Source organism: Centruroides vittatus, unplaced genomic scaffold (assembly GCF_030686945.1).
Source record: "Centruroides vittatus isolate TY-2023 unplaced genomic scaffold, ASM3068694v2 contig_7, whole genome shotgun sequence".
NCBI lineage: Eukaryota > Metazoa > Arthropoda > Arachnida > Scorpiones > Buthidae > Centruroides > Centruroides vittatus.
This window is the reverse complement of record NW_027122442.1, coordinates 1,791,312-1,815,782: the sequence shown is the minus strand read 5'-3', so window position 1 is coordinate 1,815,782 and position 24,471 is coordinate 1,791,312. Positions and strand designations below refer to the sequence as shown.

General features: G+C 33.1%; 1 protein-coding gene across 2 annotated transcripts in view; it reads right to left on the bottom strand.

Annotated features, from left to right (window-relative positions):
• LOC136980461 (uncharacterized) overlaps positions 1 to 24,471 on the bottom strand; it is a 55,689-nt gene that overhangs the window by 6,679 nt on the left and 24,539 nt on the right. The window contains exon 3 of one of the 2 annotated variants that reach the window (XM_067276570.1): positions 18,569 to 23,351. The exons of the other annotated variant lie outside the window; for it this stretch is intronic. Coding sequence (XP_067132671.1) covers positions 19,103 to 23,050 — 3,948 coding nt within the window. The 5' untranslated portion in view covers positions 23,051 to 23,351 and the 3' untranslated portion in view covers positions 18,569 to 19,102. Of the gene's footprint in view, positions 1 to 18,568; positions 23,352 to 24,471 lie in introns of those variants that run through there. 2 annotated transcript variants of the gene reach the window in all.

The window sequence follows — 24,471 nt, the reverse complement described above, 5'->3', positions numbered from 1 at the left end:
CATATGGGACCAAAATCCCATATGTTAGTCTTATTGTTACATACTGTACGTTTGTTTTCTTGTTATTTTCTTATCACGTGGTATACATACTTGACCAGAGGGGACGTGGGAGGAGGGGAAGTTTGAAAATGGATAAGGGAAAGGGTGACGGCTATTCTGGAATGTACTTCGAATCATCTCGTTACTTTATTCGTTTTACAGTGAATCTGCCTATTATTTTGTTTTAACAATGTATATTTTTACTACTTTACTGTTTTACCAGTACCTTAGTTTATTATTCTGTTGTATTGTATCAGCACTACCCTTTTTTTTATGTATAAGTTTTTTGTTTTATGGCGTATTTGATCTTTTAATGTTCTAAACATCGAATCGACATGTTAAATGTAAGTCTACAGCCTTTTTTCATTGGTGTCAATTACGGTACTTTAAAATTGTTAACCTTCTTTTAATTTTGTGCAAAAAAAGCTGAGGAACTCCAGGTTCGAAATGCATTGTGAAAATAAAATAGTGTTTTTCGAAGTCTAATCTGAGTCCTGTGTTGGTGTAATAACTAGTGGTAAAGTAAGGCCAATCTTAGCGCTTACAAGTCATTAATTAAGAGGACTAGACAAGAAGCGTATCATAGTATACGAATATTTGTGTTTTTCATATAAACTTTTGTTCGTCTCTTTTTGAATCTCCTTAAAAAACTCTATAAACAAAAAACCATACGGGAGGCGAATATAAATTTTCATCTATTTCCACATGAAAAACACAATTATTCGGAAATTAGAATTCGGATAAGCTCATAAATAACCGATTGAAAGAGGGGATTCGACTGTTAAGAATTGGCGAAAAAGCTTCCCGATTGTCCAGCTTTATATGAACAAGTTGTGCTGTCAATTTTAAGATTTTTCTTTAAAGTTTAAAATGTCAGTAATAGAAAAGAATTAACATAAACATATTAACTACTTTTTATTTTGTGTAGTATTTAAAGTATATTTTGTTGGTTTGTAAAAAAACAAGCAATGACTGCCGGAACGGTGAAGTAGTCCTATGGTTTTTTGTTTATAGAGTTTTTAAATGATTGGCCCCTCAATTCTGTGTTTTGGACATGTCTAGCATGCAGTGGCGTAGCGTGGGTGTCAGACGCCCGGGGCGGAGGAAAATTTCGCCGCCCCCTTATTTAGGTATTTTTACAAGATATTATTTATTGTGAAATTTTGCCGCCCCCTATAAGTGCCCCCCGGGGCGTAGCTAGGGGGCGGTAGGGGCGGCCCGCCCCGGTGACACCCAGTAGGCCTGTACCTAAAAAAGAAAAAAAAAGGTCTACGACTCGCCTCCCATGACAGTTTCTTCGCTATGAGGAGAGGCCACGAGAGCTCGCACCAGCTGAAAATCTTACTATGATTTATTCTATAAATCTAAACTCATACGTCGCGACATCGCATATTCAATATAGCGTTCAAGTTGTTCAAGTGCGAAGATATTACAATTCAACAGTGTTTTATAAAAGAGTTAAAAAGGGTGACACTACGATATCCGCACCGGGTGTCACCCATGCTAGCTACGCCACTGCTAGCATGTACTGTACTGTACGTCTCTATTGTAAATAAAATTAAGAGAGAAAACGTTGGTGTATGGCTTATAAACAATTACCCCATTGAAATTCAATCCCTTGTCAGACATTGTCCGATTTGTCATAACTTCCTCCCTCCAGTGTGGACGTCATTTATGAAGAGTCTTATAATGATCCAAACCTGACTAAAATGTGGTTATCGGGGGTTCATTTACACTAAATTAAAATAAATTAGCACAAACACAAAATGAAAACAGTACCTGTTGTTTATTCTTTATCAGCAAAAGTTCTAATCCCATACGACTTCTTAGGTAAATTTACGATTTATGTATCCGTGGTCGTAAAAATTTGTCTTTCCACTTCTTTCCCAAGACTACAAATATTCAAGTACAAAGTAACCAGTTTCAACGTATTTCTACTTAAGTAGTTAAATAATTAGGCTAAGAGATTAGGGAATTAGGAACATAAATGAAACCCTGTGAAAGAGTCGGAATTTTACTAAAAACTTAACTGAACACTAAGAGTACACTGGGGACTGATTTCGACTTAAAAGTTGTAATTTTGGAAATTCCCCTGGACACCTGGCCCTACAACGAATTAGTTAGAAACAAATGACAGACGCCGTCCCTAGGGCTGGGCAACTGGGGCAACCGCCCCGTGTCCCGCGCTTAAGAGGGTGCAGCATAATAATGTTTTATAATTAAAATGTCAACAACTTGTATTTCAACGTAAAACTTAATTTTAAAGTATAAATACAACTTCGCTACTAATTGATTTTATGATCTACAGAAAGAATAACTGTTTAATATATAAATTCAAATATATTTGTTTTTATTAGTGTTCTATTAGTAGTTTTTTTTATAAAAACAATAATTACCTTAAAAATAATCAAAATAATAATAAAGAAAAAAATAGTTTTTATAATATAAATTGTAAGTTGGTAGTGTGTAACCTACCAACAACACTAGGCGCCAAGTCAGGTTGGTGCAAGGTCCTAGATTATATTCTAGGACCTTGAGGTTGGTGACCCTTCTGAGAAAATCAGATTATTATTAATTAATAAAAACATTGTTTAAGTAACAAGTTACGATTTTCCCATAGATGAACTAGGTAGAAAATTTAACGTATGTTATTATACAAAAGTACATTTAAATGGATAGAAAAATATTGCAGGAACTGGCTTCTCTATTCAAAAGTAAAAGATAAGGTATTTTGTTTTTACTGTTATTTATGTCCTAACCAATTGTCAAGATCATCTTTAGCATTAGTAAATGAAGGTGTTTCTGACTGGAAGCACCTTGGAACTCGCTTAAATGAACATGAATTATCGTTGCCACACAGAAAATCACTTAAAGATTATATAGAGCTAAAAAAACAGGTTGCAAAAAGAACAAAACAATTGACGATTTTCATCAAAGACAATTAAATTCAGATGCAGAACATTGGCGTGAAGTTCTTAGAAGGATTATATTTTGTATACAATATTTAGCTAAAAACAACGATGCACTTCGTGGAACGAATCAGACAATTTTTACAAAAAATAATGGTAAATTTTTAGGTTTAATTGAATTAATTTCAAAATTCGATGCAAGAATGGCAGAACATATAAGACGTATCAAAGATAAAGAAACAAACGATCATTAATTAGGTTAGAAAATTCAAAATGAGATAATTAATCTGCTGGCAAACAAAGTTAAAATTAAATAATAAAAAAAAGTAAATATTATGCAGTACAGTTAGACTGTACTACGATAAAAGTCGTATTGAACAATTGACTCATTGTTCGAATTAAATGACGCGACAGAGGATTCTAGTGTGAAAAGTGAAACAGATTCCTTACTTGAGCATGCAATTAATTTTGAATTTCTTTTATCTACAGTTATTTGGTATGAATTATTATTGACAGTCAATACAGTAATATTTCAAACAAATTAAAAACCTTTGCCTTTGCCTTTGGTTGATAGAGGAGTTTATTGCTATTCGCTTGTACTCCGGAAGAACAGAAAGACGATCGCTCAGCGACCGAAGAGTCGGCCTTATAGAAGACAGCCAATCCGGGAAGACAGATTAGAGGTCACTGCTGCAACCAAAGTCGGCCACCGCGAGAAAGGGGGGATAGGAATGCCTTCCGGGAGAACTTGAGGGAAAGCTGGCCCCTTTTCAGGCGTCATTGGCAAGGAGGAAAACCCGGAAAAACTCCCGCTGCCAGCTCGTCCGAGTGAGGCGCGAACCCCCGATCGAACTCCGGTGTTTAGGGTCTGGTCACCGCCAGTATGAGCGGAGACGGAGTCCACTCGCCCACCGGTGGGGCAAATTAAAAACCGTAATAATAAGAAAACGTAAACGTTTATTTGATTATGAAGGAGCAAGAGCAGATGAATGTGGAAATGATCCAGAAAGAAACTTCTACAGAAATTATTTCTGTAACTGGATCATTTACACATTCGTCAGTTTCTTTTGCTTTGGGTCCCGCAAAAGCTAGGGGCGGCCCTGTATTAAGTTTAACATATTTAGATTCGTACATCTATGGTGAGAAATGTTTAAAATTTATAACAACCTTCGAGGTATACTAGTGATTAGACAAAAGAGGCATTTGACATTGACTACTATTGGCACCCTTAGGATTTGGCCGCCTGTGTGCATGCATGCACCGCACATCTACCAGGACCGGCTCTGGTTAAGATTGCTGTTTAAACCTCGAATCATACTATAATTGTTTTCTTAAATTAATTTATTAAAAATTCATTTATTTATTACGTCGACTAGTCTGAGAAATCCATAGTTATTAAACGATACTTATAGTTAACTAATAATAAAATATTATTACTGAAAATAAAATGATAAAATTGTTTATTAATAAAAACATTTGATTTACAAAATTAATTCTATTGTGAGCTCCTATTGTGTATTTAATGTTATATTTACTCTCACATATTTTAAAAATATGCAAATATTACACTTGTATTAATGTGATATTTTGAAAGGAGGAAGTTAGTAACAATTTTAAAATGCTAACTTTAATAATTTTCAATAAAATTTTTTTCTCTCTACTTTATAATAAATACACTATATATTCAACCATTTAATCATAAATATATCAAGATTGCATAACGGATAATGTATATTATCATTAAACAATGGCGGTTCGAACCGTGTGGAGTCGTTAAGTAGTCCCAAGAGTTTTGTTTATATACTTTTTATGTAGGTTACCTCCAAAAAGTTGTGGGTAATTAATAACGTTTGAAAAATATTAAGAAAAAAAATATGTGATGTGTGTTTAAAGTAAATTTTTACCTTATAATAGTGTACTGAAGATAGTTCAGTTAAAAAATAAAAATATTACGTGATTAGTTAATAGTTTCAAACGTGGAAAAGTTTTGTTGTAAGTTACAGCTTTTCTTGGAAGTCGAACAGACCAATACACACAAACGACCCATACAGCTTAATTAATGCTAAAACGAAAACTACACGGGATGCAAACAATGGCATTTGCAATGCCACGTTAAAAACATTAACCGAAAATGCTTAAATTATAGCGTGAATTTTTATAACAATAAGTTGGTATTAATTAATAATGACAGTATTTTTTATTAAAGCGTTTTTAAATGTCTCTATAAACACTCGAATGTAAAAGTACATAAATTTCAAATTATGATGGATTAATCCTAAATTTGATATTAGATTCTGTACAATTTCTGGAATTTGATACGGTCAGGGAACGAAGATGAAAGATATGTCGCGTGTTATACACAAATTTGAATACTGAATTTAAAAAGGAAACGATAGACATAGCCTTACTTACTTTACTGTATCCATGGGCGCAGCCAGGAAGGGACATGGGTGGGCACGCTCCCCCAGTTAACCTGGTGCCCCTCCCAGAAAATTACAGCCTCTACTACAGTGTTTCCCAAACTTTTGACATCTGTGTACTCTTTGTATAATTTTCTTAATGCTGAGTACCCCTCGTCAAAAAAATTGCATATACTTTAAATCAAAAACCAAAGATAACAAGGATATTCCATTTCTATATGCTGCTGCAATTGAAAAATCGAAAAAGCCAAAATAGAAGACTATGTGGAAAATATTGTTCCTAGATATAGCGATATGGACTTTAGGTCTCATTTTCGTCTTTCTAGAAGCACTGTCAAAGTAAGTCTCTGCTAAGAATTGTTAGTTGTAGTAACTAGCTACAGAAAAATTGGTTTATTCGGCAATTTTAGCTTTTTTATTAATACTAAAGCACATAACAAACCTTTCCTGTTAGAAAAATCGCACAAAAGCTAAAAATACACACGCGCACATTGTAACAATTCAATGTGTAGATACTGGAGGTTTTTGTGTGACACTGTTGTCTTGGCCATAAGGTGGAGGAATACACAGAATCACAGCACCCGGCGAAACCGCTAAGAAGTAACGAAGTTTTTTATTATTTTTCTATGTTCGTAATCGAAAAAAAGTAAACTGCTTGTTGCACCAGGAACAGCCGAAGCACGGTGCAGCGTGTACCCCCACTAAACTTTTCCCGTACCCCTGGGGGTACGCGTACCACACTTTGGGAAACACTGCTCTACTAGGATCCCCATAACAAAACCCTGACTACGCCAATGACTGTATCTGTATATTTATGAGTTATTGTCACGGAAAAAATGACGATTCAGAATTCAGACGTAGATACTTTATTCAAACACAGCTGACGTTACACAAACAATAGAATAAATTGAGATTAATTAAAAAGAAGAATCGAACGTAGCCTATAATATCGTGCCAGGCTGCAATTTTTAATCATATTTTAATTTTAAAAATCACGTAACTTCCGGTCCAGACCGGAATTTCGATATAGTTATGTGAGGCCGAAACCTCACCCCCCCCCGACGATACGGGAGAAGGACGGTTCAACGTCTGTATAAACGGGTGATATATTCCTTTGCGCGAAGTAGGGGAAGCGGAGAAATTGGGTGCTGTGAAATCTAATTGTCACATTCCCGGTCGTAGAGCACATGAAAGGGAGACGGAGTGATACTGATTGATAGTTTTTGCGGTCACCCAACACCGACTTTAAAGCGATAAAGTAAACGCTTCTTTACAATGCTGTAAGGCGTTTTGAACATGTAATTGATGCAAATGGATTGCACATTGAACAAATGTTGCGAATAAAAACCTTTTGCGTGTTTCCATTTTGCGGTTCTTGTTCTTCATACGTAATTTTTCTTTATCTAATGGTAGAAATTTAAACTAAAACTTTTTTTGCATTTTCTTTTTCCCCATGATCCATATAATATTTATACCAAGTTTCATCAAAATACGTCAACGAGAATCGGCTCTATACTGGTCTGAGTAGGGCAACTTTAATTATAACCACCCTGTATCTTTTGGTCTCGCAAATCGTCAATTTATTGGTTATTAATCCCCTTTCTCGGTCCAGATTGGTTTTTCTCTGTTACCAAGTGAAATTGGACCAGATCCGTTCCCAAGAAAGACAATTGTTTATTAATTAATACAATGTGACACCGTCTTTCGTTTGGTGTTGAACGAACCTTGTATCTGCTAACATTTACTTTCTTGTTCGTCTTGTCTTATAAAAAATTTAATTTATTAAATTTTTTCCTTTTTTACCACGTGATTGATTTTGGTTCTTTTGTGAAGATGGCGTAATATCGTCCGACCCTACTCGCTTAGGGGTCGACCTTAGGTAAAAAGGTTACGACCCTCGCTTTGTCCGCGATCAGTCAGGATGACATGAGAAAGCCTTTTTACCGTATGGGGGTAGTGATTTACTGGACGCAAAGATGACTCACACAGAGACCGTATTTACCAATTTTACCGCGTTTATTCATACATAGACATTATGCTTATAGGTAAGGCCAAAAGGATGTGTTGTAGCCGTACTGTAACCTCAGACGAACCTGGATGTGTGCACCAACCGGCAAGTATCCGTCTGTCCTTCCGGAGATGTTCTCCGCAGAATCGGGTGTGGGAGGTCCGGAGTGAAGAATACGTCGTCGGGAAGTTGAGTCCCTTATGGTCCCTGTGCCCAGTCTTTCGAATCTCTCCTCTGTCCTTCGTCGGATTCCTTAAGGTTTCTCCTTTGTCTGTCGCCCGAATATCCGCAGTCCGTGCGCAAGGATTGATGCTCTCGATCACCACCTCACAACCTCCTTGAGATCTCGGGCCTTTATATCATTTTTATCCGAAATCCCGAGGTTTTGGTTAGTCCGAAAGATGGTCCCCGGTAATTCTATGGTCCCGGGTCTGTTGCCAGGGACGCGGGGTCGCCAAACATCACCGAATTCCCCCGTCTGGGCAGTTCCTCTCCGGAGTCGGGTCAAGCCTTCCCCGGATGGCGATCCCGTAAATTTTACTCTAATGTGTATTTTTCTGTCCCGGAGAAGATGCAGCTGTCCAGGCTGCCCCCCACAGGAGTGTCAGCAGGTCCAGCTTTGAACTCTGTAAAGTGACTGTCCAAAGTTACCCCGGCGGACGATCCCTCAGTCGTTCTCACGATGTACGATGGGGGATCTGTCAATTAGGTCGGGAATGCGACAATTAATCGTCTCGCACCCCGTTCCTCGGCCACACCGGTTCTGTTTACGAAACAAGTCACCGATTTAATGGCTCTAACTCGACAGCCAGTTTCCCGACGGGGGTTGTGAAGTCCCGGCCTCACACTTTTGTTTATGTCAATAATTATACAGATCATATTAATGTTCTTGTTTTCTAATTTATTCAAGAAAAAATTTTTTTAAATATATATACTTTTGGAAGAAAGAAAAAACAAATGAGAAATTTAATGCAAAAATTTATTTGATAAACAAGGAATATCTTATGAGTTTCAATTAATACTTGTAAGATTTTAAAATTCACGCATAAATTACAGTATTATCGGTCTGATATTATACATTATACCTTAGAAACAACTAACCGGTTCCAATTTCAATCCAATAGTAAAATTGTTCAGTAACGGGATTTAAGCTGGAAATTAAAATTCCACAATGTAAACTCAAGATTTATAAAGTACAGTACACAAAATATTAAAATAAAAAACCTTATATCTTCTCGGCAACTTACATTTTGTTTTCAGTAGGGAAAGGAACCGAAAGCGGTTCGATTCTCGCTGCAAGAACAATTGTCCGATGAACTGGCCGAAGAAGACGAAGATTTTCTTGTTTTTTTCGACATCGAAGTTCCAGCTTTGGAAAATGTAATTTTGGAATCTTGTCTTTTGTTTTCGGAAGAGAAATTCCCACGTTCGACATCGCAGTCGTTGCGAGAGAAATGACGACCGATATCTTCGTTTTCGCAAATCGGAGAAGAATTATCGCTACTTCGAGAATCTCTTTCGGAGAAGTGAGGCGGTTCGTTAGATGAACCGTAACTACTAATTCGATTATGGGCATTTTCTTCTAAATTTCTAAACGGACTAAAACAGTATTTCGATTGAATACGATTCAAAGCTACATTTCCCGCCCAATTACTGTTACGATTGAAAATGTCCTTTCCTAAACAATATTCGTATTCGTCATTTTGGCTCAGATTCGGTGGGATATAAACGACAAAAAAGTCGTTGTCTTCGTAGTACTTTTTTGGTCGCTTGAAATGTTTTAAATATCCCTCGGCTTTCCTCATATCGTCGAGGAAGAGTTGACAAACCACGTTGCTTCGTATCAAACAAGCGTCTAGCGACTGGGGGCGTTCCAACTTACTCTGATAGACGCTCCCTCTGTCGGCTTTTCTTGGAAGTAATAAACTTGTGTACTAATACAGTATAAAGAAAATTGCTTTTTGTTCTTGGTATAATTAAATTAATTAAAAATCTACTAATGTGAGGTAGATAATAAGGACTTATCACAACAGTGATAATAAGCACAAACACCTAGGTATCAATTGAGTACATTTAAAAAAAATGAAAAGGGTTGTACAGTACATTAAAATTGATTACATGAGCAATTAACATAAAATAACCAAAATGCATTTCGGACTATCGGAATAGTCCATCTTCAGTTGGTATACATATATAAAAAAGGGAAAGCTATAATACTTAAAACTATACAATACAAAGAAACCGTTATAAAGGTATGATCATTTAATATTAAATGGGTGTAGAGAAGATAAGCTTAAGGCGGCTTCATAATGTTACACGATAGCATGACGTAAGGGTTACTAATATAAACAGTATTAAAATTAACTGTATAATAAGGTAATGATGTTATAAAAAATAAATTATATCTACATACCGTGACAGTAGTAAGATGGAGTTTGAAGGTAGCATTACTACAAGGTGCAGAGCAGTTATGAGGGAGGTGTGGTACAGGCAACATCTGGAGAACAAGTGGTGACAATTTAATTACCCATCTACATTCCATCACCTCATAATAAATTAGATATCAGTGTTAAGTCTATAGATTTCATCATTTAATAGATGATGGCTTGTGCTTTTCATGTTACTTGCTCATGTAATCAATTTTAATGTATACAATCCTTTTCATTTTTATTAAATGTACTGTACTCCATTGATACCTGGGTGTTTGTGCTTATCGTCACTGTCGTGATAAGTCCTTATTATCTACCTCACATTAGTAGATTTTTAATTAATTTAAGCTTGTGTACAGTAACTAATCGATCTACTGTAGTAATTTGTTTGACATCAGAAGAAAAGCTTCGTCGATCGTAGCTTATTAAATATAAAATTCATTTTGTTAAAATGTTTTGTTGATTTTACTTATTATTAACATTTAGTTTTTCGCAAATTTCATTTTAAAGTTTTTAGTTTACGTATTTATTTCGTTAGGCTTATTTCATATTTTTGTGTGTAGCATTTGTGCTCATTGACGAGAATGAGCACAAATGACGGCTTCTGCAGAAACTGACATTGTAAATAGTTATACATGCATATTGTGCAGAAAGACTTTTAAAGAGTTCCGTTATTTAAAAGTGCATAGGTAAGACTTTACCTATGTGCACCGCCATGGTCGCACTTCCGTAATCTCGACAACAAACGTCTCTTGAATTTCAATTCAAGCTGCACTATTAGTAAATTTTAATAATTCTGTCGGTCGCGACTGTTCATTCTCCTCACGGACTCCTCCCGGAGGGATCTGCCGGCAGGCCGCCGAGTGTTTAATTAATGTCTTGTACACACGTATCAATAACTAGTGAAGTTATATAATCGGCGTTGTTTCACAAATAACTTTCACGATAATTTATACCCGGGCAACGCCGGACTGCTACTTTATTTATACCAATAATTTAATCTAAATTGAATTGGTAACCAATTCAATTTAGATTAAATCTTTATAGAGTTTATAGACGAACTTTCGAAAAATTTTTCTAGTAGAAAAATACGAGATAGAACAAGCGATATTCCGGCTCCAATTAACATGACAAATGCAGGTGTACATAAAAAGACGAAAATAGTCGGAAGAAAAAGGACTTGTATGCAGTGCCGACGTCATAGCTAAAGAACAGCGTCCAACAAATATCTAGAAAGTACTGTACATTCGAATGCGCGTTTTGTAACGTTTGCTTATGTGCAAGCTGTTTTGGATCATATCATGAAGAAAACATGAATACGACAATTTAAATTATATGTTATGTACTACTGTCTTTATTTGTATTAATCTTTTAAAAAAATATTTATGTTGCATTTTAAGTAAAATTTTATTGACGTTTTTTATAGCTATTAACGTGAGTTTCAATAAAACGTTTCATAAATCATTTAAAAATATGGTAAAAAATATTAAAATATATACGCGAAAACGAATATAACATAATTAACGATATAAAGTAATAACGATAAATAATATATTAAAAAATAAGATTAATATAAGAATGATAAACGAAAATAAATCAGAAGAAAGTGTAAATAACATTTCATTCAACAATACAAAAATATTTAATCTATACACAAAAATATACAGTATAAACGGAACAACAAAGATTTTATAAACAGAACTAATGACATTGGATGTCACCCTTAAATGAAAATGAACTCAACCGAGCGGGAAGGTAGTAGACAAAACAAACAATTCGTAAAACGAAACCACTAAAACAACTTTTCCTTCGGCCGACTTCGTGTTTAAAGAGTGCCTTTAAGGCAACTCGACTATCAGAAACAATGTAGATAGTCTTATTAAGAGGACCTATAGAAAATAGTGCAAACACAACGAATAACAAATAACAACTCTACTTGAAACACAATGGGGAACTTACAACAGTGATACAAAGCCCTACCTGACTGTTCCCCATTAATTCTAGTATCTGTGCCACTATCAGTTTTGGATCCATCTGTAAAACAGAGTATAACCTCTGGACGAAAGCTTATCATATCTGGTTTCCCAGTCAAGGTATAACCTATGGGAAAGGAAACCAGATAATTTCTGTCAAACGTTGATAGAAGTAACATTATAGAACTAATTAAAAAGATATCTTCCTTCATCGTGTTCTTCAGTAGAGTCAAACAGTACTTGTCCCAAAAATCACTTTTAGAACAAGTACCGTTTGTCTTTAAAAGTTTTCTTTATGCGATAATATAAATTACATTTTATTTATTAAAAATTTTACAATTAGGCTTTGGTCTATAACGAGTTGGGGATGACAAATGAAAGGAATTCGTGTTCCAGACAGTTTAAACCTGTAGATCAACAGTTTTATCGCGATACTTGGACCGGAATTATGATACTTAATATTACACAGACAAGAATTTGTGTGAAGGGGTCGAAAAGGAAAAGAAATTTCGAAACGAAATAAGGATTATGTGAGATATATCGTTATCGTCTCAATTGTCGTCTGGACTGCCAAGAGATAACAATCAACATGTGGGAGCGGTTGAGTGAGAAATCGATGTCTCGTTTACAAACAACACAACCCGTTTATTACAATAAAAGTCAATAATACTTTTCACAAAGGGTTGGAATTCGGCAGGTAGTCTTTAAAAGAAGACGAGGAAGTCCGGCGACAAGAGTGGTTTCCTATCGCTGATAGATGTTGCATTCTAAGTCCAGTTCTTGAAGAGGAAACGATTTCCAGTGAATGCAGATCGGAATGTCCGAAGTTTCTCTCAACGACGGTCTATAACGTTTGGAGGATACATCGTCAAAGGACGAAAGTGAAACCTTGCGGAAAACGCCCCAGCGAGGGACATAGCCTCGCGGAACGCCACGGCAAAGAACCAAGTGTCCTTGTGACTTGGGCTTAAATACAGGGTGGTTATAATTTTTTTTTTTTTTTTTTTTTTGTGGTTTTAGGCCCTTTACCGCTCTGAGAGCACAAAAATTAAAGCTGCCCTACTCAGACCTGTATAGAGCGCGTTCTCGTTGACGTATTTTGATGAAACTTGATATATACGTTATACGCATCATGGGGAAAAGGCAGTGTTGCCACCTGTACAAAATCGCTGACCCAGACGGCAGGTCAGGTTTGTTCGAACAGAAGTTCCTGACGCATGCGCAATGTCATTTTACAATGCAAAGAATAACGTGCATGCTGGTTCTAAATCAGTTACGGTTAGGGACTAGGGACTTGCGTAGGAGTAACATACAGTTATTCCTCGCCTTAGGCCGCGACTCCACTAGCCGTAAAAGGGCCGTAAAACCCCTCACCGTAAAAGCTTTTAATCACGTGACCATGATATTTTACGCCTGAGCAGGTCGTAAAATATCATGATCACGTGATTAAAAGCTTTTACGGTGAGGGGTTTTACGGCCCTTTTACGGCTAGTGGAGTCGCGGCCTTACGTCGGTAATTGGTTCCAGGAGAGGCGACGTATGTCGTAACTACACAAGTAAATTCGGTGGAAAACGCAAGTTACACAAGTAACTACGGTGGAAAACGCCAATAAAGAGCACTTAAAGACCTCTAAATAAGACGACAACACAGAAACACAGATGTTTTCATGTTTCGTTCTCTAGGATTTATGATGATTATATTAACATTTACTGTAAATGTACATATTTTAATATGATTTTATGTGCTTTCAGCGCTTTTCTAGTGATATTACGACTTCAATATTTGTGGCGGACGGATGTAAAGTCGAATAAAATGACTTAAACTTAATTTTTATTTTTCCATATTCTTTTTTGACAAACGACGTATAATCGAGAACGACGTAACTCGAGGTATACCTGTACAAACAAAAAAAAAAAAGTCGAGAGACAGGTTGCGCGTCACACGTCAGCATAAACAGAGTAACATGGCGGAATGGCAGATGGGTTTCAGTGAGTGTGAGGTCTTTCGTTGTTCAAATGGTGTAAATTTATAACAATATTTGCAAAAACTTTGTTTTATCGTAATTTCACAATTTCTACGAAATTCCTGGACAAAATTAATAGTTCACCTGGACAATGAGTCAATTCCCGGACTGTCCGTGTGAAAACCGACGGGTGGTAACACTAGGAAAAGGAAAATGCAAAAAAAATATTTAGTTTAAATTTCTAACCTTAGGTTAAAAAAATTACGTATGAAGAACAAGAAACACAAAATAGAAACATACTAAAGATTTTTATTCGCAACATTTGTTCAATGTGCAATCCATTTGCATCAACCACATGTTCAAAACGCCTTACAGCGTGTTCAATAGTAGCTGGATAGATTTCTTGAGGAATTGCAGCAACATGGCGTGTTATGCTTGCTTTCAATTCAGGCAGTCTGTATACCTCCTCTATAGATACGATCTTTCAGATATTCCCACAACCAAAAGTCACAGGGAATTTTTTCATGCCATTTTTCACCTAGTGGTAAAAATTAAAACTAAATATTTTTTTTTTCATTTTCCTTTTCCCCATGGTCCATATAACATATATATAAGGTGACCAACTTTTTTACAATGAAAAAAAGGACACAAATAAATTGAATGAAAAAATATTGTAAATAAAAGAAACATTTTATTCATTGCAACAATAATACACTATAATAATCTCTACTGCATGCGTATATGTGCCGTGTTATATTTAGGTAAGAAGTAAACAAAGCTACTGGCATGCAGCGCACTCTCTCACGGTCTCCTGTGCAGAGCACATGCATTTCATAATCGCGTCTTGCTGCATTGTACCAAGCCTTGATGAACCGTCATGTCAAATACAAACACATCACCAGTAGCGTAGCTACGGTTCTTCGGGCCCGGTGCGGAACCAGACTTGTGGGCCCCCGAAAAAATTTTTCGGGTATTTTTTCTTGATTTTGGGACCCCCATGGGCCTATCGCTTTCCAGGAGACCAGTGCGGACCGCACCTACTGCACCCCCTAGCTACGCCACTGCACATCACATTACATTCAACAGATTGGCTCGGCATCAATCGAATATGGAGATTTACAGATTAGTCCTTCAAATATCAAAAAGGAGGACATGTAGGAGGACACTTTTCGAGTGAGGACAGAACTTACAAAAGAAGGACTGTCCTCCCTAAAGGAGGACGGTTGGTCACCTTTATATATATCAAGTTTCATCAAAATACGTCCACGAGAACGGGCTCTAGACAGGTCTGAGTAGGGCAACTTTAATTATAACCACCTTGTATTTAAATCAACTTTTCTGCTGTCTTAAATCTCATATTATAGCTTATGCCGATGACATAAAATTAATCTGTTCTGATCCATCTATCTTACAGTCTGATATCTATTTATTAATAAATATGTATAATCTACAAATTAATACAGAAAAAACAGTTATGTGTTACGCTTTGATTCATAATCCTCCACTACTTGTTTTTTACATCGATTATTATCCAATTAATTACGTAACTGTTAGTGATTTAGGCAGTTTTTGACACCAAACTTACATTCAAAAATCATATTGATAAACTAGTTAAATCCCTGGTTATCGTGGCGATTTTGTAAACCCATCTTTAATAAAAGAGCATTACGGACCATTTTTTATGCTAATTTTCAATCTTGTATTGATTATGAATTGCCCATCTGGTCAATGGCTATACCTTCTCTGTTATACAAGATTACTTATGCCATTAACAAGATATACCTTACGTTTAACGAAATGTATAATTTGCCTTTCACTGTTGACTCTAATATTGCTAGAATTCGCACGGGCTTCCCATCTTTCTTCGAAAGAATTAAATATTTTGATCGGTTGGTGTATTACAAATATTTTAATGGTCTTATCTATCAAGATCGACTTTCATTCCAAATTCCATCGAGAAAACTTCGCTCATTTACTTACGTTTTTACTCCTTTTTATCGTCTAAATCTATCCCAACGATCTTTCTTCCACTGTATATCGCAAAATCTTAATAATTTTGATGAATTTTTACGCATTTTGATTGCCCTGATTTTTAAATTAAAATATAAAAAAGCGCTAATAATTGAAAGGGGTCGATTTTATTACTCTATTTATAATATACTGTACAATTGTAGTTTTATAAAATAAACGAGCAGTTATTTATTGTGACATTATCACAATGCTGAGCTGCAATTTTTAATTTATTTCATTTTAAAATATGTTCTCCACCTCAAATTAGTACTGTAGTGTCTTGCCCCTGTACATCATACTTTTCCTTTAACAATAGAGTCGTGCCGGTCTTCTATTAAGTACTTTTGGGGGAAGTTTTGATTTAAAATAACGTGATTTCTGTTTGTATCTTTGTCTACTTTGGACTTCTTTTATTTGTAGGACTTATTATACTGGTGTAGTTTCCGTTTAACAAGTAGAGAAGATCTTAGTAAAAAAATCAAAACAAAATATCTATATTATCAATACTATATTTGATTTATTGACTAAGATCTCTATTTTTCGACGTTAATTTTGAGTTTTGCGCCCTACTGCTCGACACATGTTAGTCTTTGGGAATGCACTATATCCTCGGCGAGTTTGATCAAAATCGCTGACCCCAACGTCACGCCGTCCTTTCATTAGTCTCTCTCCTGTCGATAAAAACAAAATTAATGATATAGAACAAGAAAAAGAACAACATAATGTACTATGCACCAATTTGTAGGTTGCCCAGCATATATATGTTACAGTAAAAACCCGTTTTTAGTGAAAACGCGTTTTAACTAGTTGAAACTAGTTTTAACTCAAATTCATTTTTGACTAGCAGTAAATTCTAGTTTTAACAATGACATCCAGTAAAAACTAGTTTCAACGCGTTTTTACTGTAACATATATATTAATATAAGAATATGCGCTATTAAATGTTGAACAGTCATAGTTTAGGGAATAGGCCATACATATTTATAAATTCATCATGCATTTAAGATAATCTGCGATTCCTTTTTGCATTTGGTTAAAGCATTTAAGGAAAACTAATAGTTCATTGGGATTGATGAAAGTATTCTGTGTAACATGGATTTCATGAAAAACTTAGTTTTTCTCGAATGCTCTGACAATTTAGTAAACTTTTATTATCCGTATGTGTAATTTAAAAATTTCTGCATTATTCAATAAATTTCTTAGTGATTTTTTAAAATATTTAGAATAATCTGTTGTATTTTTTTTTTAGCTTAGAATATTCTTTAATTTGATAACTATAAAAGAAAAAATTACACAAAACTACTAATGTTATCATAATAAAATAAGTCTATGTTATTCCCTTTAAAAACTTTATAAATTTTCTTAAAATATAGAAAATACATAAATTTTGTCTCAATCCATGTAGATAAAGGATTATTTCTCACCTTATCTTAATGATTTTATGTTACCAAGAGAAAATAAGATTTCTCTGAATATCATAAATGAGATAAATTGATAATTAGCAAAACTAAAAACTTAATACAAATGTAAAAAAAAAAAATTCTATTAAAGAAACCACAGTACAGCAGTTAAAACATTTATTTTCATAAAAAATCAAATTGTCGCTTAGTGACTATTTACATAAAGGAAAATTTTAATGCTATAAGCTGTCACATGTCATTTCTATAGCAAGGAAGTCCTATTGTTACATAAACAACCTGTCTAAAAATTTAATACATTCATATTTAGAACACATTTTCAAGGTAAACACAAACAATTCCTACAATGATTCCACTGTGTAAGTATTTGGAACTTATTGAATAAATAAAAATAAAAAAAATTTATGATTGAAAATTTGGCACATGAAAAATTTGGTCTTTCTTTGATGATGAAAAACAATCACATCTATCTATTTTATAAAATTTCAACATAAACACAGAAATAATATAACAATTTTCAAATTTAATGAAACAACACAACAGTAGTACATTTAATTGAAAAATAAATGAATAACAATGTAAACAAGTGTCAAAAATATTCAAATAATCTCAGAATAGTTATCATTCCAGCACATCGGTGATCTGAATGAAAATTAAAAAGTACATGACAGAAAAAAAAAAAAAACATTTTCTTATTAAGAACTGTAGAACTTATAGAAAACATTGTAATGAATATCGATTACAAGATAATATGGCAGTAAACTGATTTTGTAATATAGCAATTCCTTTTCATATTGTAATTGTAAACAATTATTTGAATTGAACATATGCAAACAAAAATGTTTTCAAAATATCTTTCAGAGAAATGCTTGCATATGTGAATTTAAGGAAGTAGGAATAAAGCGATGTTTACTTGAGAATGAAAAAAAATGATTTGTTTTTAATGGAGCTTTTTCTGTTTTTACAATGGAATATAAGATGTTATAGTCTTATTGAAGACAAATGAAATAAACAAATATGCTAAATATATACATAAATATAATACAAATTATCTTTTAAAAATATTTATATTGTAAATAAAATATTGAGATTTTGTGTGGTCAAAGTTATTCCACAAAGTAAATATTTAATGCTTCAATTCTTTTTAAAAGAACTTATTAATTCACATTTAACTCTACACTATGTAAGTTTTTAGCAACAACTTATACAATTAAATTGAAAACTCTTATTTTACTGATAAATGTAACTAGGATAGTATTTCTTGGAGCTTAAAGAAGAAATTCTTTTAATGTAACAATATATAGATTTGTTACTATTAAAGAATTTTCAATTTAAACTCTAAGATATAATATTTTAATTACATTTGAACTGTACATTTTTGTCTATGCGTGTGTGTTATGTATGTAATATATATATTTATTATGTTTGTGTAAATGGAAGCTGAAATGAATTATACAAAACATTTTTACATTTATATGTGATATGGTAACCTATATACATGTATATAATATAATTGACTATTTTCCTTTTCAGTAATTACTGCTTTCTTTTCAATGAAATTAACTTATTCAATATTATAAGATAAATAATTTGATCGTTTTGTTAAGCTGCACATTTGTGAAGATATCTTGTTTACATATTTAATATTGTCTGATAAGTTTTTGAGGACACAATATATAATACAAAACTCTAATTCTGACTACTTTTGTTCAATAGATATTATATGGTAATGTGTGTAGGAAGACAATTATTTGTCTTATGGGTTATGGGTACTTTCACAAAGATCTGACATAAATTCGATATTATTGATACACGACTATATTATTATCTTAAATTGGAGCTAATTGCTCAGGAAGAAAGTCTAGTTCCTGAAAAGGAAAATAGTATTCGAATGTTCTGCATATATATGATGAAAACAAAAATGATATGTTATTATCTGTTATCTGATAAATGTACAATTAAATTACTGCTGAAGGATTTTGTATGAACAACCATATCTTTACTAGCAGCTTCTTTAATAAACATTTTCCATAATGGCCATTCTTGTAAATATTTGATGTTTCCACATATTACTAAAAGATTTCTTGCCCTGGTAATTGCCACGTTGAACAGATGAAAATCCGAGAGAAACGTACAATTAGATAAGTGTTTTGTTTGAACACAGGACAGTATTATTATGTCTTTCTCACGACCTTGAAAATAATCAATAGTGCCTATTTCGACGTGATGTTTGTCTTTCAGTTCTTTGGGGAGATTCTTCCTCAAAATATCACATTGTCCAACATATGGTGTGATAATACCAGCATTCCAATCACATTTAATAAATCTTGATATTTCTGAACATAACTGTATGATGAAATGTGCTTCCTGAGGATTAAAAATATTAAAAGGACTTTCTGTAGAATTCTGACCATCCATTATGTCAAAAATGATGCATGAATGCATGTGCAAGAAACGACGATTTTTATCGACTTGTGGAGGTGTAATGACTTTATTTTTGTAGAAATATGAAGAAGAAAAGTAATATATGTCTGAATGCATGCGATACTGTTCATTCAAAATGTAAAAATTATTAGGAAATGTATCACAAAGTTTCTCAAAATAAGCTTGATATCTTTCAAAAAATGACTGTTGATAACCAAATCTTCTAGCTACAGCTGATGAAACATTTGCAGTGAGTTGTTCAGGATCTCCTACTAAAATGAGTTTATCAGTATCATATAACAGAGGAACAATAGTTTCTACTTCAGTTAGTTGAGTTGAATCATCTATAATACAACAATTAAAACGACAGTAACCAATATTACCATATATGGACAATAAAGCACTACATCGACAATCTAGGATTGTTGTTAAAATTACATCTGCATTTTCAAGTATTTCACTTCTCATTTTGCCTCTTGTTTTCTCCATATCAATATGAAATTTAGACCTAAGATAACTTACTCTTTTATGGTAAAATTTCCTGTCGAGTAACAGCTGTTCCACTTTCTCTTGTGTACCATCATAACAAATTTCATTTTCATAATTACATGTCTGAAGTTTGCTTTTCATTGTAGCAATATCATTTTCAACAGCAAGCAGTTTAATTTCGTTATTCTGTAAATCTTCTTTATTTCTTTCAATATTGAAATTAATTAAGTTTTCTATACAATGGGCTTGTAAATCGGGACGGGTGTTTTCTGCTTTTCCAACTCGAACAAATCTTAATTCTCGCTGATAACTGTTTTTAAAAAATTGCTGTAACTTAACTAAACGATAACAAATTTCATCGATTGCACAGTTAGTTTGAGTGATAACCAGCAATTTCATTTTATGTGCACCACCATCTTCACACAACAACTGCTGGATCAATCCAATTATAGTATGAGTTTTACCTGTACCTGCAGGCCCTGATATAAGAAATATATGAGGATATGGATCATAAACAGCTTCAGTTAATTCCAATATGATCTTTTCTTGTTGCCTATTATATGATCCTAATGCTAACAATGATTTTGAATGTGATGAAGATTTGGATGACTTTGTACAATTTCTTTCCTGAGGACACAAAATGCTATTTATTAACACTGATTTATGAATATTTAAAAGTGCTTCACTTTGAATAATTAAAGGTTTTAATAAACAAACAGTTTCTATTTTTATTGGTTTTTCAAAATTTAACCTGCCTTCCCTAGCTTTAGTTTTAATAATTAATGAAATAATGCTTGATTTTTCTCTCTGCGTTATCATGCATATTGAATTGTACTGGTGATCAACAACTATATCTTCAACTTTATAATCTACAACATAACCAAACACTTGAGCCTGTCCAATACATCCATGAAGATTTAAGTATAAAATGACTAGGTGGCCCACATAAGGAAAGTTTTTTCTTAGTTTGCTTTGATCATTTAATAAAGTTTTACAATGAAGTATTATTATTTCACCTTTAATTTCATATGATGATACAGAAACAGAAACAATGCCAGTATTGTTTATATTTCTTCTTTGCCAACAGTTAGTCACATGTTGCCAGATTTCTAACATTAAAAATGGAGCATAAGTATCATAATACTCATCATAACAAACATATGATAGATTAGGTTTCCTGGCTTTACAAGTATCAAAAATATCAGGAGGAGGATCGATGTTTGACTTCTGCTCATCAAGCCAGTTGACATTCCAGCTTCCTATTTCAGCTAGTATATGATTTAGAGTGATAGGAACAGATGGTCTAGGAAATGGTACAGGTGCTGGAATCCCCTTTCTGCATTTTGTAAAGAACTTTTCAGACAATTTTTGACTTTCAGTCACAGTTTCTTTATTTACCTCGGTCAAATTTTTACCTAATTCTTTTTCTACAGTTAAATCTTTAGTACGAGATCTAAGAACATTCTCCCACCTGCTTTTTAATAAATTGTTTTTTTTCTTTCTTTGCGAGATTTTATTAGATTTTCTTTTAGATTTTAATATAGTTGGAATTTCATCAAGTGTTTCTAATAATATAGTTTTTTTAGTACTACTTTTTTTAATCTTTTCTTTTACTTTACATAACTTACTTTCAGATTTTTTTTGATAAAATGATGGTGATTTTTCTATTTTTTCATATTTTGTTTTATTATTCCTGTTATCATCTTTTTCTATTAGATTTACATTATTATTTTCTTTTAATTTTTTAAGTCTTACTTTCAAAGATGTTTCTTTCGATGAAGATTTTATAACACTATATTTATCTTCAGAAATTTTAACATTTGCTTTACTTTCGGAAAATTCTTCTACCGAACTGGATTTATCAAAATCAATAAGTTCATCGTCTGAAAACTTCTCTTGTTTTATAGGAATCAATCCTTTCAGAGTTAAACTGTGGAAATTTGACAAAGATTCTTTATTGTTAGTATCATGAATTTCATCATCCTCTGTTTCATCTTTATCAAATTTAATCTCACTGCAAATTGGAGTTATTTCAGTATTTGAATCACTGTTTTCTATAAAAAAGTTTTCAGCTATTATTGATTTCTTTGAATTTTCACTATCATCATTATTGGATTTTTCCAATACTTTTTCTACTATTTCTTTATTAATTGATTCTGAATCACTCTTAATTTCACTATGTAATGATTCTTCATCAGTACTAAGATTTTTAAAGACAAGACGCTGAAATAAAGCTTCTTCATTTATCTTTGGAATGTCTTCTTCAAAACAAACATAATCGGCTTCAACAGTACTGATAACAGAAGAACGACTACTGCTTTCAATTATACTTCTATTACTATTTTCATCAGCCAGAGATAGCCTCTCGTCTGGATCCCAATCTATTACTAAAGTGCGTTCAGACCCTGATAAATCATCATCATCATTATCACATTTATTAAAAGACAGAGAGTTTACTACATCAATGTTTTCACTGTTATAATAATTTGGACTTACTTTATTATTTTCATATAAATCTGATAAAGAAAAACTGTCTGTTGAATCATTAGAGAAATTATCAAATGGCTGTTCTAATGGTTCTGTTTCTACACTTGATATTTCTGAATCGTGTAAATTGCTTTCAGATTGCAAATTCTTATTGGGAATGTCTTCTAAGCCGAAAATGTTTTTTTCTTCTTTTTCAATTTTAATATTAAATTTTGTATATTTTTCTTGTTTTAAATACATTCCATTTTCAGAAAAAATACTTCCATTATTATCTAATGATGAATGATTTACCAATTTTTTATTTGCTATTTCATCTGTTTCAGAAAAAGAATCTAATTGTGAGACATAAGGCACATTTTTAGAATCATAGACTTGTACAGATGGATCACTTATATTATTACAATTATTATCTTTTTCTATTTCTGAATCTTTGGCATCATCTTTCTGTGTTTTATTCTTTTTGTGCCGCTTTCCTTTCATACTGTTTTGATAGTATATAATAATAATTTCAACATAGTTTTAATATTGCGATTCATTTCATAATATTTAACACAAGCAATTTTATCTTGATTATTTATTAAATGCCATATAACAAAAATTCAAATATTATTTAAATTCTTTTATAAATGAGTAATGTAGTTTTTAATTAAGATATTTGATAAATAATAATATATATATTTTTTTATCTCAAATATTTTTATGTATAAATTTATTTCTAATGTAAAGAAACGTAACGCTGGCTAAAATCCAAACATTCTTGTAATGCTTTCTGTAATTAAATCTGAAAAAAAAAGTAAAAAAGAACTATAAATACATTAATTAATTAGAATTACAAATAATTATAAAATATAAAAATAATTATTTCTAATATTTATTTATAAATACAACGCTTTTCAAAATAATTGTTGTTATTTAATGAATGATGGTTACTGTATAAATAACTAAACTATCACTTTTGCTCCAATGTCTTCATAAACTATACAGTGGCGTAGAGAACATAACTGGCACCCTCCTCCAGAAACACATATAGTTTGTCTTCGAGACCATTTGGGTGCCACTCGCAGAGGGGTGCCCAGTGCATGATATACCCCCTTGCTACGCCACTGACTATACACTTCTAACTGTACTATGCATTACAATGTAAGTTTATGTTTACACTCCATATTTGCAATAATGTGTGTTGTCAGCTATTAAGGCCTGATGCATGGCTATGTGGTATGGCTTCATATGAAGATGTTTCCTTAAAACAGGCTAAACTGATGTTTGTGGAATACACAGTTCCCTTGAACCTGCAGGAATCAATTTTTTTGGACTTCACATTTTTTGTTTCAAACTGAGGGTCGGCCATTGATTTTCCTCTTACACGGACATTCATTGTTAAATATACCATATATCTCGACAGATAAGACAACTTTCAGATAAGATGAGGTATAAATTTTCATCGAAGTTTTATAGTTTTAGCTTATATCTGTCCTATAAGACGACCCCCAAACTATCAACGGACTATGAATTTAGTTTAGATCAGTGATCATTATCTGAATAATAATACTGTATAGCGTGTATGAAGTTATGTCCTATTTGTAATTTTTCAAATGAACAAATTTATTTTCTTGCAATCATTCGCACTGATTTGGCATCCGGGTAATGACTTGACTATTCACAAAAATGTCGTATGGGCTACATACTCTCCTCTCTACTAGTAAATAATTACGGTTTGTCTGTTTTTTATAGTGGTTTTAATTTATATAAATTTCAATCTAATTTTTTATATCTGTCCTATAAGACGACCCCAGATTTTAGGGGCTTTTTTTATGATTCAACTATCGTCTTATCTGCTGAGATATACGGTAGTTGTCTGAAAATGTCTCATAATACATTGTACAAAAATTCCATTAAACCAC